At 42.8% G+C, this 23,672-nt stretch overlaps 1 protein-coding gene across 1 annotated transcript; it reads right to left on the bottom strand.

Annotated features, from left to right (window-relative positions):
- Positions 1-1,150: 1,150 nt before the first annotated feature.
- Ticam2 (toll like receptor adaptor molecule 2) lies at positions 1,151-17,937 on the bottom strand. Its single transcript, XM_013112742.3, has 2 exons — positions 17,672-17,937; positions 1,151-4,059 (listed from the first exon to the last, which is right to left on the bottom strand). The coding sequence occupies exon 2, from the start codon at positions 4,000-4,002 to the stop codon at positions 3,301-3,303; it is 702 nt and encodes a 233-aa protein (XP_012968196.1). The 5' UTR covers positions 4,003-4,059; positions 17,672-17,937; the 3' UTR covers positions 1,151-3,300.
- Positions 17,938-23,672: the final 5,735 nt, after the last annotated feature.

The raw sequence follows: 23,672 nt of genomic DNA, 5'->3' as shown, positions 1-23,672 counted from the left end.
TGGCATTCTTGGCTCTCACCCAGCTTTCAGTGTTAGTGAAGTTCTACCAACTGCCACATTTTAATGATGATCAAGTTAACACTTGAAACACATCCTTCAGGTCCAAATTTTGTTTATTTAAAAAAATTGTGTGTAGCCGGGCGTTGGTGGCGCACACCTTTAATCCCAGCACTTGGGAGGCAGAGGCAGGCGGATCTCTGTGAGTTCCAGGCCAGGCTGGACCGACAGCCTCCAAAACAGAGAAACCCTGTCTCGTAAAAACCAAAAAAAAAAGTGTGTGTGTGTGTGTGTGTCTTAAAGCTACTTCTGGAAAAAATAATAATAAAGAGCCAAACAGGGATTATTTAGTGTGACTTCATGGCAGTGTTCCAAGGTGTGGTGGGGCAGATATGTAAGAAAGAGTCCATCCAATGACAAGTTGAAAGAATTTAAAAATACCAATAAAGTCATCCAGAAGCCAGAGTGGATATTCAATATCACTGCATATTTGTTAATTTTTGTTAACACAGCAGTGAAACATTTTTCCTCCTGGGGTGGACCACTCCTCTGGACACTGCCTTGTCTATATGTGGTCTAGCCTGGGGCAGCCACAACACAATTCAGAGGGAAACTCAGCTGAAACACTGAGAATCGCCAAGCAAAAAAAGACTGGAAGACCTTAGGCTTATACTGTCACATGCATAAAAACCTGGAGACAGATATTGGGGTTCAAGCTGAAGATCAGAAAAGCAAAGCATCCAGCCACCAGCTCTTACCTCTACCTCAGGCTTAAAGGGCTGTCCTGTCCTCAGTGGCTGGAGAATAAATCTCTGAGATTGAATACTGAATGCCCCACTCCTATCTTATATTCCTCTCTAGAGCTGGGATTAAAGGCGTGGGATCCCCAGTGCTGAGATCTCCTTTGTGTGAGCTGTTTCTCTGTTTCTCTTTCTGACTGGATCAATGTCATGTAGCTCATTGTGACCTTTGTCTCCGGAGACCTGGGATTAAAGGTGTGTGCCACTACTGTCCAGTTTCTAGAGCTAACTAGAGTGGCTGGTGGAATTACAGGTGTGTGTCACCATTGCCTGACTCTATGGCTGTGTCTAGCTTTGCATTTTGATATCCAGTGGCTTTATTAAATCATAAACAATTTAACATCATATTGTACTTTTGGGGTTTGATTGTTGTTTACTTTTTAAAGTTACTGTGGCAAAATGCAGCTATGGGAAGGTTTTTTTTTATCATTTTTTGAGAGTACAGTTTCATGGCATTAGGTCCATTCACAATGCATACAACCAGGGCTTTACCAAACCAAACTCTTTAACTACTGAAAAATTAACATCCCATTTCTCCCTCTACAGCCCCAACTCTGTCTCTATTACTCTGTCTCTATGAGTTTGCAACAATCATACAATATTTTTCGTTTTAAACATAATGTTCATTTATGTTATAGCATGGGTGAGAATTTTACCATTTTTAAAGTCTGTATAATATTCCACTGTATGAAAGAACCTAGGTCTTGAGTGACCTCATTAAGCCACCACACATTCTAGGGTACCTTATTAAGTTAGATAAACTATACTTCTTATTTAATTAGTTAATTGTTTGCTTGCTTGTTTGTTTGAGACAGGGTGTCTCTGTGTAACAGCCCTGCTGTCTTAGAACTCGCTCTGTAGACCAAGCTGGCCTGGAACTCACTGAGATCTGCCTGCCTCTGCCTCCTGAGTACTGGAATAATTCCTCTTTAGGTCTTGGAGAGCGGTTTATTCAGGCATACCTAATATCCTTCAGTGGCAGCTCCGGGTGGGTGGCACAGAGTACCCAGGATGACAGTTTCCTGGCATGTGACAGAATTTCTCAGAATGGTCGATGTGTGTATCCAAAGCTATGTGTGTGCACATAGACCCTGACCCACGATACGGCCCCCGGCCTCTGTCTCCTTTTTGGTGATCATTTCTTGCTAATTTCAACATCTACAATTATTTGGTACCTAACATTTAGCTCTTTATTTAGTTTTTAAAAATCTGGTCAGCCAGTGGTGGCGCACACCTTTAATCCCAGCACTCTGGAGGCAGAGGCAGGTGGATCTGTGATTTTGATGCCAACCTGGTCTATGCAGCAAGTGTCAGACCAGCCAGGGCTACACAATGAGACCCTGAATAAAAACAAAACCAAAAACCTGAATAAGCATGTATAGATTCTTTTCGGTGACTACCATTAAAAATCAACTATGATGCAACTACACAAAAATATCCATTCATTGTAAGCATGCATTATGTCTTCTGCAATGAGCGCACTATGTATCACCTTATAAACATTTAAGGCTTTGCTGATTGCTTTCTGGCTTCCAGTTTTTCCCATCCTGAGAGAGCACAAAAGCCTTTAGAGAGCCATCTGTCCAACCCTTTCATTTCATAGACAAAGGAGATAGCTGCCCACTGGCACAGTCATCCTCAGTGGCAGAGACTGGCTTGCAAGTAGGTCTCCTGCCCCCAGTGGGCACTTTCTCATTATGTGACATGACTCAGCCTTAGCCACAGACCCAGTTTGTACTTGTTTGCCATGCTCCAGTCTCAAACGGGCTAAGGCTCTATGAGGGACATTTCTTAAGGCTCACATAAGAGGTTATTGGCTTTAAGGCAAACGACTGGGGAATCACACACTTCCCAAGCTCTGTGGATAAAACAGCCCTGGTTACAGACGCCCACTGACAAGGTCAGGGGGCATCTGCGCCTAGTTCCTAGCTACCACGGTCTCGCAATGATGGGTAATTCGTGGCGGGAATTGGTTCCAAACTCCAGCAGAAACAAAACCACCTGTGGCTGCATTGTTTTCAAACGTGTGGTCATTCTGACGTCTACTTCTGACCTCCCATTTGCACATGTCCCAATCTGGCCATCCGTGTTTCTGGGCGACAGCACCAGGATGCTCTGTGGTAACCTTCATGAGAGACGTAGGAAGGAAGGCAGTCAGACCTCTCTCAGCCGTTGGCATTTTCTTCATGTCTTTAGGTGATTTTTTAACTTTGTGTTTTGAAAATGTCTATCATATATGCCTGTTCGTGGCTCAACATAGGAAATGAGCTAAGAATATCCATGAACTATTTTTTCAAAAAACTGCTAGAAACTGACCATCTTGAGTTTATCATCAGAAAGCACCACGATCCTAGGCCTGCAGAAATGTACCTTTCTCGTGCCCCACAGATTTCTTGAAAGGCGACTCACTCATACGGAAGCGTTTCTTCGACGCTGCTTCCTCAAGTGAAGATGAATCATTTCGTTTACAAAACAGGAGGCAAAGCCGGGTGTACACTTCATCTCAGGCAGCGAGCCGTGCTCGCATCACATTTCGTGTCTCTTTCCACACAGTCTGTTGCCTCTCATACACAGACTCCTGAAAAATCCTCTCCACTTGTGTAGAAAAGCCTCGGCTTTCTTCTTCTAAGGCATTGATGATCTGCAGCGCCAAGGGAGTCCTTTCCCGAGGAAGAGGGCTGTTCAGGGGCCGCATAGGTATGACGGAGTTGTACTTGTGTTGCCTGTTCACAGAATTCATCAGCGAGGTGTAGAACTGAAAGTTACACCAGGTGTCTCTCAGAAAGTTCTCAGTCAGTAATAAGATCGTCCAGGCAGACCCATTGACAGCATCGTCTAGATTCTGCAAATGCAGCCTGCCACACGGCATCTCGGCGAAAATTATCCCAGGCCTGATACCAAAGTCATTTTGCAGTAGATTCTGGACCCGGAGGGCCTCGTCGATGTCGTCTTCTGCATGCAGTATCACAAACTTGAGGAAGACTTCTTCTTCAGCCTCCTCCTCAGGCAGCTCTCCCTTTGCCTCAGCTCCCTCCTGCTCTCCCATGGGCTTCTCTGTTCCATTGCTATGCTCCACAAAACCATGCAAGCACACGTCCTTAGAGTTCTTGGCCACTGATTCCTGGCAGTCTTGATCTGCATCCTCACTGTGTCTCTTATGCCAGGAAAGAGGGCAGTTATCTAGTTTTGACTTCCCAACACCCATGGCGGACTTAGGGGGCAGAAGAGGGAGGGTTATTTGAGCCTCGCATTTCTTCACAATCTACAAAGGGAATAACAAAGCAGAATATTATCTGTTTAATCAAAGCATTAAAAAAAAACCTTCGTTCAAACTGAAAAAAAAACAACTCTGTAATATAAGGGCCTAAGAAAGAAATAGCAGCCAATCAAGAAATCAAACTATTAGGCTTTTGTGAGTTTCACAAGGGCTGCCAGGGACAAGGGAACCTTTTTGGTAGCAAACACAGATACAAATGATGCAAATATCCCAAAGATGACTGGCAGTTGCTCTACTGAGTCAGCACCAAGAGATCTGAAATGTCAGTGCTCAGGAGTCACTGCATTGCTGTGGTGGGGAAGAAATTAGGAAAGAACATCATTTCCAGGTAGTCTTCAGAATGTTAGAGAACAAACAGTCGCCCAAGTGACGTTGACATCTCAGTTGGGATCAAAGTCTAGGAATTAAGATCTGCAGCTTTTTCCAGTAAGGCCAACCCAGAATGACATAACTTCCACTCATTCGTTTGTGATCTGAAATTCTGGAATTAGAAGAATTAAACCAACTGTGAAAGAAAAGTAATCCACATGAGTGGAATTTAAATAGCTTCAGAAGATGTTGGCAATGTTAAGTTCAAGGGAAATTCTTTTATCAAAAGACAATTTAGAATAGATGAATATCACTTTCATATTTTGAAATATAATCTATGGGATATATTATTTTTTATTTATGCTCAAAGGCCATATTCAAAAATAAACTAGACTTTTAAGCCTATGCCTTTTCCTAGCTTGCACACATTCTTGGGGCCATCTTTCTCTTTCTTAATTAACTTTCTCTGTTTGTACCACCATATGTGTGCATACAGTCACATCCACAATGACCTAAATAATACAATGGCAAAGTTCCTTATAATTCCGATTTAGAAGAAGTGATGACAGGAAAAACACACCCAGAATCTCATTCTAGTGCATACACAGGCTAAAATCCCTTGCTGCTTCCTCTGGTTAGTGAAGGCATTGATGGTCACTGCTTGTCACTTGTGGTCTTTGTACTTTAAGGATGGCTCCAAGGTGCTAGGTGACCAAGAGGTAGTCTAAAGTGCCGCTCTAAATGTAGCCCACATACATTGCAAACAACAAAATCTAATTGATTTGCCCATTCTTCTCTGGCTAGGATTCACTGCTGCCTTTTGTTACTGGTGAGGGTCTCATGAGGTCACTGCTCACCATGTGTGTCTGTGTTTACTTCACATCTTAAAAAAAGACAGTGATTCTCTCGGGCACATTCCCAAAGGATCCTTCATCCCTCCATAGCAACACTTGCTCAACCATGTTCTCAGCTGCTTTACTCATAATAGCCAGAGATCAGAAAGAACCTACATGTCCCTCAACAGATGAGTGGATTAAAAAAATGTGGTGCATTTATGCAGTGGAGCCCAGTCATTTAAAAAAAGTGAAATGATGAAATTTGCAGGAAAATGGATGGAACTAGAGAAAGTTATCCTGAGTAAGGTAACCCAGCCCCAGAAAGACAAATACAAAAAGTCTTCACTTATATGAGGCTATTAGACATTAAGTCAATGATAACCAAGCCACAATCCATAGAGCCACAGACTTTAGGTATAGAGTAAGTGGGTGCATATAGATGTCCCCAGGAAACGGAAATAGAGTATTTATGAATGGATGGATGGGGCAGGGCGCACTTGAACAGGAGAATCAAGAGGCTAAGGGGAGAGTAGAGGAATATGAGGGAGGGAACATGGGAGAGACAGCTAAAATCAAGGGCCATTTGAGAAACAGTATGGAAACCCAATACAGAAGAAGCTTCCTAAATATATACATGAGTGAAGGTGAGCTAAATGAAATAGCCGAATAATGGGGAGACAGTCCCAAATGTCCATCTCTTGTCATCAAATGAAGCTTCAAGTCCCAGGATTGGTTGTTTCTAATTGAATTGTTGGCTAAAGAGGCCTCAGGGGAACCCCCAAAACAACCCAGGCTATTGCCAAGATTACAGATTGCTCTCCACAAATGGATGGCAACTTGCATTGCTAAAGACAACACCTCTACAATGCACTGAGCATGGAGAAATCAAGTTGGTGCCTACAAAGAGCCTTCACCCCTTTGTTCTAGTGTTTTTGGCATAGCAAGGTACTCTGCATGCTATCAAAGGAGAAATACAAAACACCAAGGCAGACACTAACAGTTTGATCTGCAGTGGTGTCCCGAATGCAAGACAGGCTAGTGTAATGGCGGCACAAAGCTGTGGGAGTGACCAGCCAACATCTGGTTTGACTTAAGACTCACTCTGTAAGATGGAACTCTTACGTGACATTGCTTGGGTAACCATGAGCCTGACACCAGATAACCGAGTGACCTAGGGTAAAACCAAATACTACTGCTCTAAAAATAAAGGCAATAAATAAAAAAATAAAGCACAACAATAAAATGACTCCTATTGACATTTTGCAATCCTAATAGATTAGATCAGTGGTTCTCAACCTTCCTAATGTTACAAGCTTTTAATACAGTTCCTCATATTTTGGTGACCATCAATCATAAAATTACTTTCATTGCTACTTCCTAGATGTAATTTTTGCTGTAACAACTCATAATGTAAATATATGATCTGCAGGTAGTCTTAGGCAACCCCCGTGATAGGGTCCTTTGACCACTCAAAGGGGTCTTAAGCCACAGGGTGAGAACTGATGGATTAGAGAGCTGTGTTCAGCCTCCATCAAAGAAGCTTCCTTCTACAGCACATAGGAACAAATACAGAGACCTACAACCAGACATCATACAGAGAGTGAGAGACCTTGGAACACCCGTCCTTAAAATGATTGACAGCCATTTGCAAATTAAAGTGTAGTTCCTCATTGGGGGAAGCACTACCCTTAAGGATAGACTGCATGCCCAGCAGTAGATGGCCAAGAGAAAACAAACCCAACGACATCTTTGGAGGTTCATTCTTTGTCCATGTCAGGGCTTTTTAAAAAAAATGTATCATTTTAAAATTTACATATATGCACACACATATATGTGTGGGAAAATAGGGCAGAAAGATGAATAAAAGCTCTTGATGAACATTTTGTGTTTAAGTGTGTCTGTTGAGGGAATAAATAGAAAAGACTAATGTATCTTCATACACATTGCACTAACACTTAAAAGCCACATGAGATCATTAAAGGAAAGAGTATAGACAGGAAAAGGAAGTGTCCCAGGGCTGAGCCCTAGGCCCTCCAACATTATGGATGCCAGGAACAGAGAGCGCCAGCCAAGGAGTCTGAGTGGTGGGGAATGTGGAGGGAAAGCAGGAGACTGTGCTGCCCCGATGCCAAGGGGAGAACCAGTTCAAGGGAGTGTATAACTAACTGCCCGGGGAACTAGCACTGAGAAACATGGAGAACAGAGAGAAGTACCATGAGGTGAGGAGACATGGCACAGCCAGGGAGTGATAGAAAAGACCACTTAGGTAGAGCTCACAAAGAAGCCAGAAAAAAGCAATATAGAAAGCCGGGTGGTGGCGCACGCTTTTAATCCCAGCACTTGGGAGGCAGAGGCAGGCAGATCTCTGTGAGTTCGAGGCCAGCCTGGTCTACAGAGCTAGTTCTAGGATAGGCTTCAAAGCTACAAAGAAACCCTGTCTTGAAAAACAGCAAAAACCAAACAAACAAACAAAAGCAATATAGACCCGAGTGAGTGAGTGAGTGAGTGTGTGTGTGTGTGTGTGTGTGTGTGTGTGTGTGTGTGTGTGTGTGTGTGTGTGTGTGCCGGATGAAGGAAAGCCTGAACTGTTATTCCTCAGGAGCTATGCACCACATTTTTGAGACAGTGAGTTGGAGCTCAACTATTGCTGGCCGGCCAGTAAACCCCAGAGATCTGAGTTTGCTGGGATCAAAATGAACACCTCTACCTCTACCTCTTCCTCCTCCTCCTCCTCCTCCTCCTTCTCCTCCTCCTCCTCTTCCTTCTCTTCCTCTTCCTCCTCCTCTTTTTCTTCTCCTCCTGCTCCTCCTCCTCCTGCTCCTCCTTTCTTCTTCTTTTTTAAAACATGGGTTCTGGGGATCAAAACCAGGTCCTCTTGCAAGCACTGTACTTACCGAGTTACCTTCCCAGTCCTAGAAAACCATTCAAAAAGTTTTGTCACAAAGGCCTTGGCAGCCAGGGGTTTGGCCAATGCCAATCTATGAAGGCGATTAACATTTAAGTCAGTAAACTTGGAGTGAATGGGATTAGCCTTCATAATGTAGCTGGGCCACATCCCATCAGCTGATGTCCAGAGGACAGATTCTGCCTGCAGAATGCAGTACAGACTTGAGAGTCAAGAATTTATCAACTTATTATTGTTGTTACTATTGTTGTTTTTCCAAACTTGAGACTGAACCAGCGCCTAACACTTGCTAGGGGGGCACTTTACCACCGAGATTCATTCCCAGCCCCAGCTAAACACTCTCTCAGTCCTCAGTCTGGTTTGCCTTACTCAGCCCTCTGTCCTGCAAGGCAGTCTCTAAAGTTCATTCTACTCCCAGCCTCCACTTATCTGGTATTGGTCCTGCTGTCCAGAAGGAATCCTAACACAGTCCTCCTTGCAAGGCTGGACTTGTAGCTCGGCTGATGGAATGCTCACCTGAGAGTTTCCTGTCATTAAGTTAAAAGTTGATGTTCATCTTTTAAAAACATTTGACTACCTGGTTAGAGGGGCTCTCAAATGGTAGGAGTGAAATAATGATAACAATCTGATAAAATACATATAAACATTAAACTTTCAGTCTGTCTGTGTGTTTACCATGGGAAAGATTATATATTTAAATAAGTACCTTTGAAATTTAACACATTTAAAATCCTAGTATGTCAGTGATACTTGATTTGGAAAACCTTTTTTTCTTTCATATCTGAACAGCACCATCTCGTGGCATAAATATGTAAAATCAACAGCTTCTTGTCCAACTTACGTTTTGCTATTAATAATTAAATCCTTTATTGTTATTTACAGGTTTTGCTGAAAGTTATTCTACACCAAGACTTTGCTGGGCTTGAAGGATGTAAAGCCAGGATGGACGGAAAGACAATTAGGAGCTACTGCCCTCTTGCTTTATGCGGGTGATAAGAATGTACTCAGGAGGACCACCTACAGCAGGAGCAAGGACCAGGAGGACATGGTTCTCAGAGATGCTCAGGAATCAGAGGCCCAACTACTTCAGGATCATTTTGCACTAGCCATTTCTAGGATTCAAGTTTACACATGTGGGACAGGGAGGTGTACAGAGGTAAGAGAGAAGGCTGGAGGAAAGTAAGAGCAGAAGACACTTAAAAGCATTATGTTCAGGGGTCTGGAGAGATGGCTCAGTAATTAAGCAGTCATACTGGGCTTGCTGAGAAGTCTGGTTCTGTTGTGGAATATCTAACTATGTAAAGATGTGTTACATTTGTATGCTGTGGAATGTTACTTTGTGTAAAGGTGTGTTGCATTTGTTTATGCTGCATTTATTTAATGATGTAAGGACGAGTTACATTTGTTTATGCGGCATTTGTTTAATTACATAAAGAATGTGTTGCCTTTGTTTCGACTTGCCTGCCTAAGGCACCTGATGGGTCTAATAAAGAGCTGAACGGCCAATAGGTAGGCAGAACAGGGGTAGGTAGGGCTGGCAGGCAGAGAGAATAAATAGGAGGAGAAATCCGGACTCAAGAAGAGAGGAGAGAAAATTGAAGAGAACGAGGGAGAAAGAGAAGGAGATGCCAGGGGCCGGCCAGGCAGCCACCAGCCAGTAGACTGGGTAGGACATACAGAAAGGGAGGTAAAAAGCCCCAAGGCAAAAGGTAGATAAAGAGAAACAGGTTAATTTAAAAGAGCTAGCCAGAAACAAGTCTACGCTAGGTCAAGCATTCATAACTAATGGTAAGTCTCTGTGTCATGATTTGGGAGCTGGTTGGTAGCCCAAAAGAAACAGCCTGGTATAGGGTTCAGTTCCCAGTATCCATTTTGGGTGCCCACAGCTGCCTATAACTTCAACTCCAACGAATTCAATACCTTCTTCTGGCTTCTATGGGCTCCTATACTCAAGTAGTTCAAGGCGGACAAGATAAATCTTAAACTGTCAGCAGAACATCCCAGTGGTGCTGGTTTTTGGAGACATGAAAGATGTAAAGTCGAGGGATCATTGAGACCTGATCCAGTTTCAGACAGCAGCTGAGGACAGGCAGTATGTGGCAGGGTTAGAGTCCGTGCAAGGAAGTGTTGCGAGACCTTTGTGTGAAACTGTGAAGATGAAATCCATGATTCAGTGGAGATCCCAGGATAGTGGTGATGGCAAAACTATGAATGTCTGCCATGGAAATCTGTGGGTCTGGGCTACCCAAGACTTTCAGAGCCTGGCCAATTTAATTGTGACAGTGTGACCACGACCTTTATACCGGACACTGAGCTGCAGGATTTTGGTTTGATTTTTATCTAGGTATTCCTTGCTATGCTTGGTTTCTTCTCTTTTGGAATAAGAATGCTAACTCTGAGAGTGGGACTGGAGAGATGGCTCAGAGGTTATGAGCATACTGTTATAGCTAGGAAAGTATGTTATAGCATACTGTTCTTGCTGGAGGACCTAGGTTCGGTTCCCGGCATCCAAGTCATGCAGCTTACAACCTCCTGCAATTCCAGTTCCAGGGGCTCTGACACGTTTGGCCTCCGAGAGCACCCACAGTCATGAGTACACACCCACACTTACACATATGCATAACTAAAAATAAAATAAATCTTAAAAAGGTTGACTTTGTGTCATTATGTGCTAGAAGTATGGGATTGGGTTTTAAAGTTTTATCTGAATTCACAATTAAGAGAATTTTTTGACTTTTAAAGTATAGGTACCATTAGTGACTCTGAGATCTTTTGATGTTGGACTGAATTCATTGTTCATTAGCAGTTATGTGCCTATGGGGACAAAGAGTAAAAGGTTATAACAATGTGTTTGCATGTGAAGCTGGGCAAGGTGAAATCCTGATGGTTAGTGTTAATTGTCAACTGGGATCTAGAATCACTTAGAAGCCAAGCATCCCAGCACATCCATCAGGAATTATCTGGTTTAGTCTGGCCACACCTGTAAGGGATCATTTGACTGAGTCATTGTGGTGGGAAGGCCTGTGTATTATGGTTAGCTACATTCCATGAATGGGGATGTGGGACCGAATAAAAAGTAGGAAGTAAACTGAGTATGCCTCCATCACTTTCTGTTCCCTGATTGTGGTGTGATGTCACAAGCTACTTCAAGTTCCGACCACTCTGACTTCCAGTGCTAGCCCCAGCGAAGAGACCCTGCTTCAAAAGTCGAGGTGGGTGGCCATCCTAAGGGACAATCCCATAGGTTGATTTCTGGCTTTCACTATATATATATATATATATATATAGTGTATATATATGTGTGTGTGTGTGTGTATGTGTGTGTATATGTGTGTGTATGTGTGTGTGTGTGTGTGTGTACAACCACACCCACATGCTACCACATGTAAGCACACACATGTGTCTACAGGGCCAGCAGCAATGCTTAGGTGCTAAGAAAGCACTTCAAATATTTCTGCAGCCTGGGAGGATTGAATGACAGTTGCGAGAGTGGAAGAAATGTGGCTGAAGGCGTATCATGACTCTAGGAGGTTGCTGGGTCTTGCTATGTAACCCAGCCTTGTCTCCTTCTGCCTCATGTGCCACCACTCCTACCTTAGGAGACTTTTTCCACAGGTCAATGAGCTCTTCTCTACTTTAGAGGACTGATAGAAAGTAAATTTAGTGTTCTTATTTCTAAAAGTCACCCCATCTTCCAGGCCTGAGACACTCACTCTCTGAATGCTGCTCTGTGGAATTTCCACAGAGGCAAGACCACAAGAATAAACACCAGTGACAGGGACCACAGCATCTTTTGGAACAGCTGACCACTATTGTTCTTGCTAGGTCAGGTTAATAATCCCTGGCCCATAATACACTGTCAATAAGGGTGAAATAGATGGGTGGATGGACTAACGGGCACACTTACCAGTTTTTCCTCTTTAATCTGTTCTACCTCAGACTCTCTGTGTCTCTGTCAATGATGGTCTACCAAGACAAACCCCTGGAAATCACCCCCACATTCTTCCCATAGCTTTTCCCAATCTTTAATTCCTGCAAATATGTCTCCTAAACTTTCTCAAAACTTTCCTGTTCTTTCCATGGTCTTGTCTCTATATGAGGTAAAGACTAGCATTCCTCCTTAGATGTTTATACATCCCATGATTCAGCTGGTCTCTTGCCTCCACATCTCTTCCCTTTTAGGTTATTTTTAGAAAGATTTTTCTGCAATGGACAACTGATGCTATTTTTTCAGTTGCTTAAAGATCCCCAAGTAATAATCTGTACCTTTGGGGGAAAACTCCATTTTATTTGAGCAATATACTGGCCCTCCACAACCTCATCTCTTTTCTCCACAATGTCCAACCCGACTTTGTTAGTTTTCAAAGATACTGCATCCAGCTATTGGCAATCCCTGATACCATCTGTTCTAGCTTCATTTCTGTTGCTTTGATAAAATATTCCAACAGAAGGCGATGTAGAGGAGAAAGGGTTTATTTGGCTATGTTCCAAGTTACAACCCATCTGTGGTGGTTTGAATGAGAATAGGCTCATATATTTGGATGTTTGGCTCCCAGCTATTGGAAGTGTTTGGTAAGGATTAGAAGGTGTGGCCTTGTTGGAGGAGGCATGTCACTGGGGTGGGCTTGGATGTTTTCAAAAGTCTAGACAAGGACGAGTCTTACTTTCTTTGCCTGTGGATCAAGATGTAAGCTCTCAAGCCAGGCGTCAGTGGTACATGCCTTTAATTCCAGAACTTAGGAGGCAGAGGCAGGCAGATTTCTGTAAGTTCAAGGCCAGCCTGGTCTACAAAGCTATACAGAGAAACCCTGTCTCAACAAAACAAAACAAACAAACAAAAAAAAAAAAAACAAAGATGAAAGCCCTCAGTTATTGCTCCAGTACCATGTCTGCCGCCACACTCCCCACTATGATGGTCATGGACTAACCCTCGGGAACTCTAAGCAAGCTCACAAGTAAATGCTTTCTTTTACAAGTTGCCTTGGTCATGGTGTCTCTTCACAGAATAGAACAGCAACCAAGACACCATCATTCAGGGAAACTGAGGCAGGAAGTCAAGCAGCTAGTAATATATCCACAGTCAAGAGTAAAGAGAGAAAAAATGCAACCTTGGTTGCTCGCTTAGTGTTCAGCTAATGCTGTTTACTTTTATAGAACCGAGGCCCAAAGCTGAGGAGCAGTGACACAATGCCTGGGTCTCCCTACATCAATTAACAATCAAGACAACCCCCTGCAGACAGCAGGCCAACCTCACTTACACAATTTCTTAAGTTGACAGTTAGACCTAACCAGCACACCATCATGTATCTTACCTCTGTGTTTTACCTGTTTAGAATATATGATCCAATTGTCTACATACATTTTCTATTTCAAGACATTGTTTAAGGGCCACGTTGTCAGAAGGGATACCACATCCAGGTTGAACTGAGTCATGCCCCTCTGTGTTGCTGTAGTGTCCTGTGCATATCTCAGCACACTTGTCATCCTTGCTGGCTTGGGAGGTAGCTTCAAACCCACCCCCAGTCTTCTCCCTCATTGTGACCGGCAGCAGCTGCTACACGTGAGCTTCCTTGATACCGCCCCCTGCTTCTCCTACATGTCACTGCTTTTGTGCAGCTACACGTGAGCTTCCTTGATACCGCCCCCTGCTTCTCCTACATGTCACTGCTTTTGTGCAGCTACACGTGAGCTTCCTTGATACCGCCCCCTGCTTCTCCTACATGTCACTGCTTTTGTGCAGCTACACGTGAGCTTCCTTGATACCGCCCCCTGCTTCTCCTACATGTCACTGCTTTTGTGCAGCTACACGTGAGCTTCCTTGATACCGCCCCCTGCTTCTCCTACATGTCACTGCTTTTGTTTTAGATTTATTTATTTATTTATTTATTTATTTATTTATTCATTATACAGTGTTCTGCCTGCATGTACGCCTGCAGGCCAGAAGAGGGCCTCAAACCTCATTGTGGATGGTTGTGAGCCACCACGTGGTTGCTGGGAATTGAATTCAGGACTTCTGGAAGAGCAGCCAGTGCTCTTAAGCACTGATCCATTTCTCCAGCCCTCTCTACCTGTCACTTCTAAGTCATCACTGCGAGTTCAGCCTCCAGATTCCTCCCAAGTTACTCCACTTTGCCTCTCTACCACCAAATCCTGACTCTTCAACCTCCGCAGTACCTCTCAGATCATCACACTTCCTCTGCCTTATTTTTATTTTGGATCAACATCTCTCCCTTAGTATGTATATTTCACTCTCTCCTAGTGTGCACTCCATTCTTCAACCAGCAGCCAGACTGATCTTTCTAAACACATCAGGTAGGCTGATCAGGTTATTCCCATTTGCAACCCCGAAATGGCCCATTGTATTTAGAATTCAAACCTTTCTTTTTCTTTTTTTGGTTTGAGACAAGGTTTCTCTGTGTAGCCCTGGCTGTCCTGGAACTCACAGAGATCTGCCTGATTCTACCTCCTGAGCGTTGGAATTAAAGGAGTATGCCACCACCGCCCTGCTGAATCCAAACTCTTTAATTTGACAAACAATGTCCTATATTGCTCCTTCTGCTCCATCTCAAGCCTCTCTCCTTTACTTCTTCAGTGTTTCTGCCTTTGGGTCTCCATGGACTCCTTTTAACTCATCGAACTGGCTTAATGTCTCCTATAGCAGGACCTATGAAAACATTTTTATTTCTGTTTGCAGTATGAGTAATGTGAGTATATTCCTTATTAAAGAGAACTTGGACATTGGCTATCCAATATTCTATTAGAGATTGTGATGACGAATGCTCACTGTCAACTTTACTGGCTTTGGGTTCACTTAGGAAACACACATCTGGGTGTTTCCAGAGAGGCAGGTGTAACTGAGGAGGAAGAACCATCCCGAATGCGTCAGCAGCCCAAGGGCCTACAACTCTGAATGGAAAAGAAGAAAGCTAGGACTGGAGAGACGGCTCAGAGCTTAAGAGTTCTGGCTCTTCTTCCAGAGGTCCTCAGTTCAATTCCCAGCAACCACATGGTGACTCACAAATCATCTGTAATGAGATCTGGTGCCCTCTTCTGGTGCACAGACATATAGGCAGGCAGAACACTGCATACAAATAAATAAATAAATAAATAAATAAATAAATAAATAATCTCTTAAAAATGCCTCTGTTTAGGGCTGGAGAGATGGCTCAGTGGTTAAGAGCATGGCTGTTCTTCCAGAGAGTCTGGTTCAATTCCCAGCACCTACACAGCGGCTCACAACTAACTGTAATTCTAGTTCCAGGAAATCTGACATCTTAGTACCAATGCATATAAAAGAAAGTTAAATGAATTATTTTTAAAAATATCTCTGTCAGAGTACAAAAAAAAAAGAAATGGAAAACTGATTTTCATCTGGACATATGTATATATATATTGGTTTTTTGAGACAGAGTTTCTCTGTATTGTTTTGGAGGCTGTCCTGGAACTCGATCTGTAGACCAGGCTGGCCTCGAACTCACAGAGATCCACCTGCCTTGGCCTCCCGAGTGCTGGGATTAAAGGCGTGCGCCACCAATGCCTGACTGGATATCTATATTTTTAACTTTGGGACTCCTATCTTTTAGGCTTCCTCTCTGCCCTCTACCAAATTATTGCCTATTCTTTTTGGCACATTTCAAGGCCCAAGGAGTATGGACAAGTGGTACCATATCCAGCTCTTTTCTTTAATTTTCTGTATTTAGAAGACAAAACGAGAACTTGTATAAAAACCAAATCTCCAAACAAGGAAAATGATTTATTTTAAAAACCAGAATTAATTTCAAGGCAAGGTAGTGTCTGAATGATACTCAAAAGGAATGTGGCTGCACAGTTTTAGCATTAGCAGCAGCCTGGGGTTTTATAGACACACAGCTTCACAGGGTACAGCAGTCTCTGCTCACTTAGGCTTGCTTTTCTTCAGTTTCAGTTTCAAGGGTTTAACCACAATCCAAAACTATGAAATGGAAAAATCCAGAAATGTGTAATTATTGCTTTAAATGTCTTGCTACTCTGAGCAGTGTACCACCTGAACCTGAGTCATCCTGTCTGGCATATGCACACTGTATATGCTCCTTGTCTGGCAGTTACTATGTAGAATATCTACAGTCTATGCTCCTGGCCTGACAGTCACTATCTAGATTGTACACTATGTATGCTACTTGCCTGGCAGTCACTATGTAGATTATCAGACAACTGTCGGAGAGTAGTACAGGGTGTGTCCAGGTAGCCCTTATTTTGGCAATTTTATTACAGCATACTGTTATCATGGTTCTATTTTATCAGTTACTAATTTCTTACACTGCTTAATTGATACATTAGGCCAATCCTGTGTGTGAAGAAACCCTTAATTCTCATCTGGTTTTCAGGAGCCCACTGGATTGATGGGACTACTAAGGAGGAGCACATCTATGACAATGGCTACTGATTTCTCAGGAAAGATGAGAACTGAGAAGATTTCACAAGACTGTCCCTGATGTCACCCAGAGCCAGCAAGGGGGAAGGGAGAGGGAGAAAAAAATAGAAGAAGTAAGAGGCCTAGAGGCAAGCCTTTCAAAGAGGCTAGTTAATAAAGAGGAACCGAGATATGGGGACATTTGGCCTGGGGGGCATTATTTAAAGGTGGTATGCAACATTACACATTTGTTAAATTGATAAATGAGAAGCAAATGAGGTATGACTGTACAGCAGACACGTGGTTTGTACTTCAAGTCCCACACAGTAACACTGACTGCCTCAGATATAGCTCATGATTCTATACGTGTTCATCTATTTTCTGATATAAATTATACACAATGGAGTTAACTTCAATTATGTCCACCACACTACTAAAATGTTAGCTCAGGATCATATTTTAAAATAATTTTTAAAAGTTTGCTGTTCTAGGAGACTTGAGTGGTCCTAACTAATGCAATACTGAAACCAGCTCACAGAAGCCAACCCAAATGACTTCCATTCAAATTAGTCCTGGCAAAGCAGAAAGGAGAAAAAACAAACAAACAAACAAACCAAAAGCAAAACCACAAAACTTTCTGCAAGGCTGGCTGAAGCTCTTAAAAGTCACTTACAGCCGGGCGGTGGTGGCGCACGCCTTTAATCCCAGCACTCGGGAGGCAGAGGCAGGCGGATCTCTGGGAGTTCGAGGCCGGGCTGGACCGACAGCCTCCAAAACAATACAGAGAAACGCTGTCTCGTAAAACCAAAAAAAAAAAAAAAAAAAAAAAAAGTCACTTACAGTGCTGGGCTATTTACTCATTATTCTGGGTGTCTTTCAAAATTATGTTCCCAGCACTCCAAAGGGATAGGACTGGAATTTGACGCCTCCTGGGCTACATAGGGATGGAGGCTAGCCTCGACTACATGTCTTTAAAAAAAAGTTTCCTAGTCAAGATGAAACACATGACTGGCAAACAGATGCGCGGGTTTTCCCTTCAGAAAGGGGCAGCCCTCGGATGGAGGCACCATGAGGCACCGGCCGCCCAGCAGACAATGTGGAACGACCTGGGCTGCATGCTACTCCCCAGCCAGCCCGTCCCTGGCGCCCGCAACTTGCCTGGGAAGCAGCGCTGCACAGCCACGAGCCTCCAGAGTCTTCCTCTTCCACGGAGCAAGCCCTTGTTGACAGGTGGCTCGTCGCAGAGCTCTGAAAGTTAGGATGTGACTGCCAGAGAACTTGTCCTGAAGCCTCAGCGACTCGGAATGCCACGCCCACTGAGGCTGCAGCGTAGAAGACCTGGACTGGCCATGGAGTCCTCAGGGCAGTGGACTTGGCCCTTGGAGGCCGTGCTCCGCCCCGACAGACTGGGCCACCGAGTGGAGGGTGGGGTGCACTGTCCCCAGGAGGAAGCAGATGGCCAAGGGCGGAGGAGGGGAAATGCCTTGGGGAACTACCACCCAGGCAAATGCTGGCTTGGCTCCCTGGTTTCTGTTTTCTTCCTTTTAAATTAAGTCCTAAATTCCAGGGTAGCAGAAACCCGGAAAATAATTCGGCTTCTGTCCCTTACAGTCCAAATAAGGCCCAAGAGCGAGACAAAACAAAACAAGCAAACTAACCAAAACAAGAATCAAGTAAAACTACAAACCTTCCATAGTCCCCAAACTTCAGGCTCCAATGCTGGTCATACTTCAAAAGTTCAGTTAGATCTTCTCTCCTCGACCTTTTAATTCTGACATTTTGGTGATTTTGAGACAGGATCTCACTCTGTAGTTCTGCCTGTCTGGGAACTCACTCCATAGGATGAATTTATAAGAGAAATAAAACGGACGCGATCTACGGGGGTGGAGAAAGTTTATTGCAGACAAAAGGAGAGCATAGTCAGAGGCAGAGACGTCTGGGAGAGTGCAGAGTGGACTGTGAGGAGCTGGGGAAGAGAAAAGAGGGAACCAGGTGCAGCAGCCCACACAGCCAAAGGTAAAAGAAAGGGTGAATACCACAACGTCTGGATTAGACAGGGAAGAGCACTGGGGTGCTGAGAACCTGGCCACCAGGTTCACTTTGATATATTAAATAGGCACCTCAGCCATTCATCCCAGGGTTTGAGACTTAACATAGACCAAGCTGGCCTCCAATTCAGAGATCCAGGCTCTGCTGGGATTAAAGCATGTGTACCTGGCAAATTCTGAAAATTTTCATTTGCTGCCAAGGAGTGGAATTTAGCCAAATCCAGGGAGCCCGTGAATAGCAAATTGGGCTTGGAAGTCTGGGCCTGTTCTCAGAGACACACCACACAGAGCTCCAAGTTACTCTCCTCTCCAAGCAGCCAACTCGACTTAGCTTGGGCCTCGGGAGCTAGCAGACAGTCACCACTCCAACTGCTGCCATGCAGTGACTGATCTCATGTTGAACCCTCTGTCTGCTCCTTAACTCTCCATCTTTCTCTGGTCATTGTCTAAGGTGACCATCGTCTTCTCCAGTGTTGCTGGGCGTTGTGCCACTTGGCTTTTGTAAAAGCTCTTGCCTCTTCTCAAGTCTCTTTTGCTGGTCCTTCATCCCCTTTCCCTCCTCCTCTTTCTTCCATAGTAAAATATAAACTACTTATGTGTATCACGTGTATACAATCTAACTGTATGCACTGAGATTCTTCTGCTTCTAACCAGTTCCAGAAATTCAAAGAGCCGCCTGTTTGCAATGAAACAGCAATAAGGCCAGCCAGCATCTCTAAATACACGAGGTGTGACCCGAAACCGTATTGTGGCGACTTGGACAATGTTGCAAACCTTTGCTTTTGTTCTCAATGGAAAATTAGCCTTTGTAGCAGCATGTCCCCAAGTTTCTCCTAATGAAGGAACAAGCACCTTCTAGTTTTGTTCAGTCTTCGTTGTTATTTCATTAGTTAAAATAACAGCTAGTCTGTGATTGATTGTGAGGTTGGTCATTTGTTGGGCCAGGCCATTTAGTAATCAAGTAGGAAGGGATAGGTCATCTAGGGTGTGACAAAAAGGAAACAAGGCCACCTGTCACCACTAACTTCACCTTCTTCCACGTGTGTTCCTGCTGTAAGATGAAGGTGCTGAACCCGGGGAGTTAGTTGCAAGGTTTGCCACAGAGCTTCCCCTCATCAATAAATACGGCTGCCTCACTTGCCACTCCTCCAAAACACTCAAGACTGCTACTGACAGATTTAACAAACACCTACTTCCCCATTTGACACTTACATCAAATGCACTAATGAGCTAGAAGTCATTAACGTCCAGGGAAAGGTGGCTCACACTTTCCCACTCCCTTAAATTTCTTCAAATGCTACACTGATCATCACAATACATACATGTGTTGCTTGAAGGAAATGTTAAAATGGATCTCACACACACACACACACGCACGCGCACACTCACACACACACGCACACACACACACACACATATAAACTTAAATTTTTAAAAAGGAGAAGAAAACAAAGTTTGAGAATTAACCAAACATTCACACCCATGAAAATCTATGGGGCATGGATTCAAATAAAGAACAAATATAAGAAAATAGTTACTTGAAAGAAATGTTACTTGAAACAGACTAGTAAAATAAATAAACTATTGGTGGACATATTTAAGAGAAGAGAGACAAAGGAACACAAGGGGATAAAAAGGAGATATCAATGAAGATCACAAGACATCTGCCAACAATGCCAGACCCTAGCCACTGTTTTCTTGAGGTAGTGTTTATGTGAGCAACCCAGAGACAGGAAGGTTAATGTTTAACTCCAGGACAGACAGACAGACAAAGCCTAGCTTAGTGCTTGCTCGAAAGGTAGCAGATTGCTCAGGCTCACCGCAGGGTTATCCACCAGCTCTTACAGCACTTCTATGGACTTTGTGGGCAAGAGGAACCCAAGCAAACAATGCTGGTATTGAGTGAACCTGCTTGTTTTCCCATGAGATAAATAAAGTCCACTGTCTCACACCCAAGACTTCTGTGTCTTTTGCCTGTATCCGGGAAACAAGCGACTTTATTAGTGTAAGGGTAACAAGTAAATGAGACTTTTAGTGATGGTACGGGGAAGACACCATCATGCAGAATACTGTTCATCACTATATATAGTATCACTAGCATGGGCTGACAATACAAATCAGGAAGTTTTCGGTTGGAAGCCAAGCTAACCTCACTTGAATAGCAATACATAGCGATAACTATCAGTTTAAAAAAAATCACAAACTTAAGAGGAATAAATGGGGACAGCCCAAGGCTATGTGAGCCTAGACTCATGATTTGACACAAGAAATTAATAGGGAGAAGTTGGAAATGAGAGCCACTGAAGATCTCAGTAAACTCCAGTATCTCTACGTGCCAGGAAGGAACCTGCACACACACAAGGAAGATGGAGAGAACTCCAGGTCTCATTATACTCCTGGCTAGTCATAAGGCTATGTTTATACAGAAGAGAATTAGGAGTTCAAGTCCTCTGGATATCACTGGCTGAATGGGAGGCCACTGTATGGAGAGATGAAATCTGGACCAACAGAGTGAAGCTAGAGTTTAAACAGCAAGAGTTTTGGATACATTTCTCAGCCCAGACACATATTCACCAGAGTAGTTTTACAAGACTGAGGTGTGTGAACACAGCCTTTGACCTATCACTAGTTGACCACTAAGCTATGCTGGCAGAATAATGACCCCTGGTACACAGGCACACATGCATGTAACCACACACACACACATGGAGGGGGATGAATAAAATAAAAACAGTGGAAACATCAACAACCATAATATTCACAGAAAAAGTTCAGGAGAATAAATGAGATAAACATGAGTATACCAGGGACCTAGTAATGTATTTACAGGAACACTTTAGATTAAAAAAAAAGAGAATGACAGCAGGCAGAAGGCTGAAGTCTAGACCTTTACAAAGGAATGAACAATACTGAAATTGTAAGTACAGCTACACAAAAGAAAATCTTATTAAATAGCTTCCAAATAAAATTGACTTTGGAAACAAAAGATATTTATACATAAACGTAATTTTTACTATTAATTAAAATGAAGTAAAATAAATGCAAAACATACTTTGAATACATGGACTCAACTGGTTAAAATTCAGTAAAGTTTTTTTATATGCCATGCTAAGATTAGCCAGACAAGGACACGGCATGACAAAGGAGCCAGTTTAGTCAACAGCCCTAAACATGTATGCATCAATAAGATTGCTTCAAAATATATGAAGCAAAACCTGACAGACTGCAAAGAGGAATTTACAAATCTACATTTATTACAGAAGTCAACTAGAGTATTTTCTTTCAATAATCAATTAAAAAAGCAAGTAAAAACTCAGCAGGAATGGCCAACTTGATGCGATAGATATTTAGAAAGTATTCCACCCAACAAGAACCATGGATCAGCAATTTACCAAAATCGACGCTTTTATAACATGATTCTCAAGAAAGCTAAGTAGTTCAATTATTTTACTCCAGTGGAATGAGATTAGAATTCATTGATGAAGTATCTCAGAAAAAATTCTTGATAATTAAAAATTAAATTCTACTTCCTTTATATTGCTGAACTGTCATGTTTACATTCTTCCTAATTCTTTAGAAAGTGTAGTATTAGCAGTAGAAGTGCAGTAGGCCTTATATGACTTTCCTTAATCTCTATCTTAGATCCACTTTATCTTTCTTCCTGACTTCCCTGCCTGGAAATTCGTCAACTTTGACCTCTTCACTAGATCATCTCTTATTGATGGATTTTTATAGTTTTTTGTTTTCTAGTTCATTTATTTCTGCTTTATATCTAACTTTTCCTCCTTGGCTTTTGGAAGCTGAGGTTGCTGAACTCTTCCTTTCTTCTTTCCTAACAGGCATTTAGTGTACACAAATACAGGCAGTCAAAGCAGAAATAAACAAATAGTAACTCAGACTAAAGGACACACTCAACAGCATGTAAAACCAGCCCATGCTCTTGGCCTGCAAAGCATTCGCCTGCAAATGGCACCCTGATAATTAAAAAATAGGCAGTCTTCGTTCCTCCCCTCTTGCCTCCAATCAAATAAAACTGGCAAGCAGCAGAAGCCAAGGAGCTTAGCTTTATTAATCATCAGAAAAATGCAAATTAAACCATGAGATCTTATTTGCATACTTATTTAGGGAAAATACATATTTGTATTTTCTTCCCAAATTTGTAAACTCCAAGATAAAATCATTCGGGAAATCAAATATTGCCTTTATTTTCAACAAAGCTAAAAATTATAGTTTGTTTTGCAGCAACAGGGCTGGGCCACACCATAAAGCCCTGAACAAGAAATGAAATCAGGTACTGGCATGGTCTCAGACCATGGGCGTCCACTGTGGGAAGACAAGGTCCAACTCCTTAGGGAGTGAACTTTAACCTATGCACTCTTTCTGTAGTTCATTGCTTTAACAGTTTTGTTACCGGAAGTCAGACTATCTTAGTTTTTCAAACTTTTGGCAGATAATTATGTTGATGACATTCACATTTTTGCATCTGCCACATACCTGCTTGAGAGTTCGATTCTATTCATGCCACAATAAAAGTTTTAAGATCAAGAGACCAGAACTGTGATGGATAAAATGGTAATACATACACGAAGCAGTATGTATGTATATACACACACACACACACGCACACACGCACGCACGCACACACGCACGTAGGCAGACAGACAGACAGACTTAAAAATTAGGAACCTTTTAGAGCAACTGATGGTATCACTGTCTTCCATGAACATGTTCATTAAGGACTGTAAAGATGGAAATTGAAGCAGTCACTTGACATTTCTTTATAATCTGTTTTGGTTAGTACCTCCTATGTCCTCCTTTATGAAATAAAAAAACAAACACTATTGTTGCAGAACTGTACTATGAACTGTGTATTTCTTCATTTTTGTTTGTTTTGTTTTGGTGTTTTGAGACAGGGTTTCTCTGTGTAGCACTAGCTGGCCTCAAACTCAAGAGATCCACCTGCCTCTGCTTCCCTAATGCTGGGATCCAAGGTGTGTGCCAACCACACCTAGCTAGTTTCTATACACTGGCTAATCTCTAAAATTCCGTTGTATCCCAACCCCCCCCCAAACAATTCAACACATTATTAACACGGCCCAGCCTAAAACAGG

Source organism: Mesocricetus auratus, unplaced genomic scaffold, assembly GCF_017639785.1.
Source record: "Mesocricetus auratus isolate SY011 unplaced genomic scaffold, BCM_Maur_2.0 Super-Scaffold_6730, whole genome shotgun sequence".
Taxonomy (NCBI): Eukaryota; Metazoa; Chordata; class Mammalia; order Rodentia; family Cricetidae; genus Mesocricetus; species Mesocricetus auratus.
Note: the sequence above shows the minus strand (reverse complement) of the source record. Positions and strands in the feature narration are given on the sequence as shown.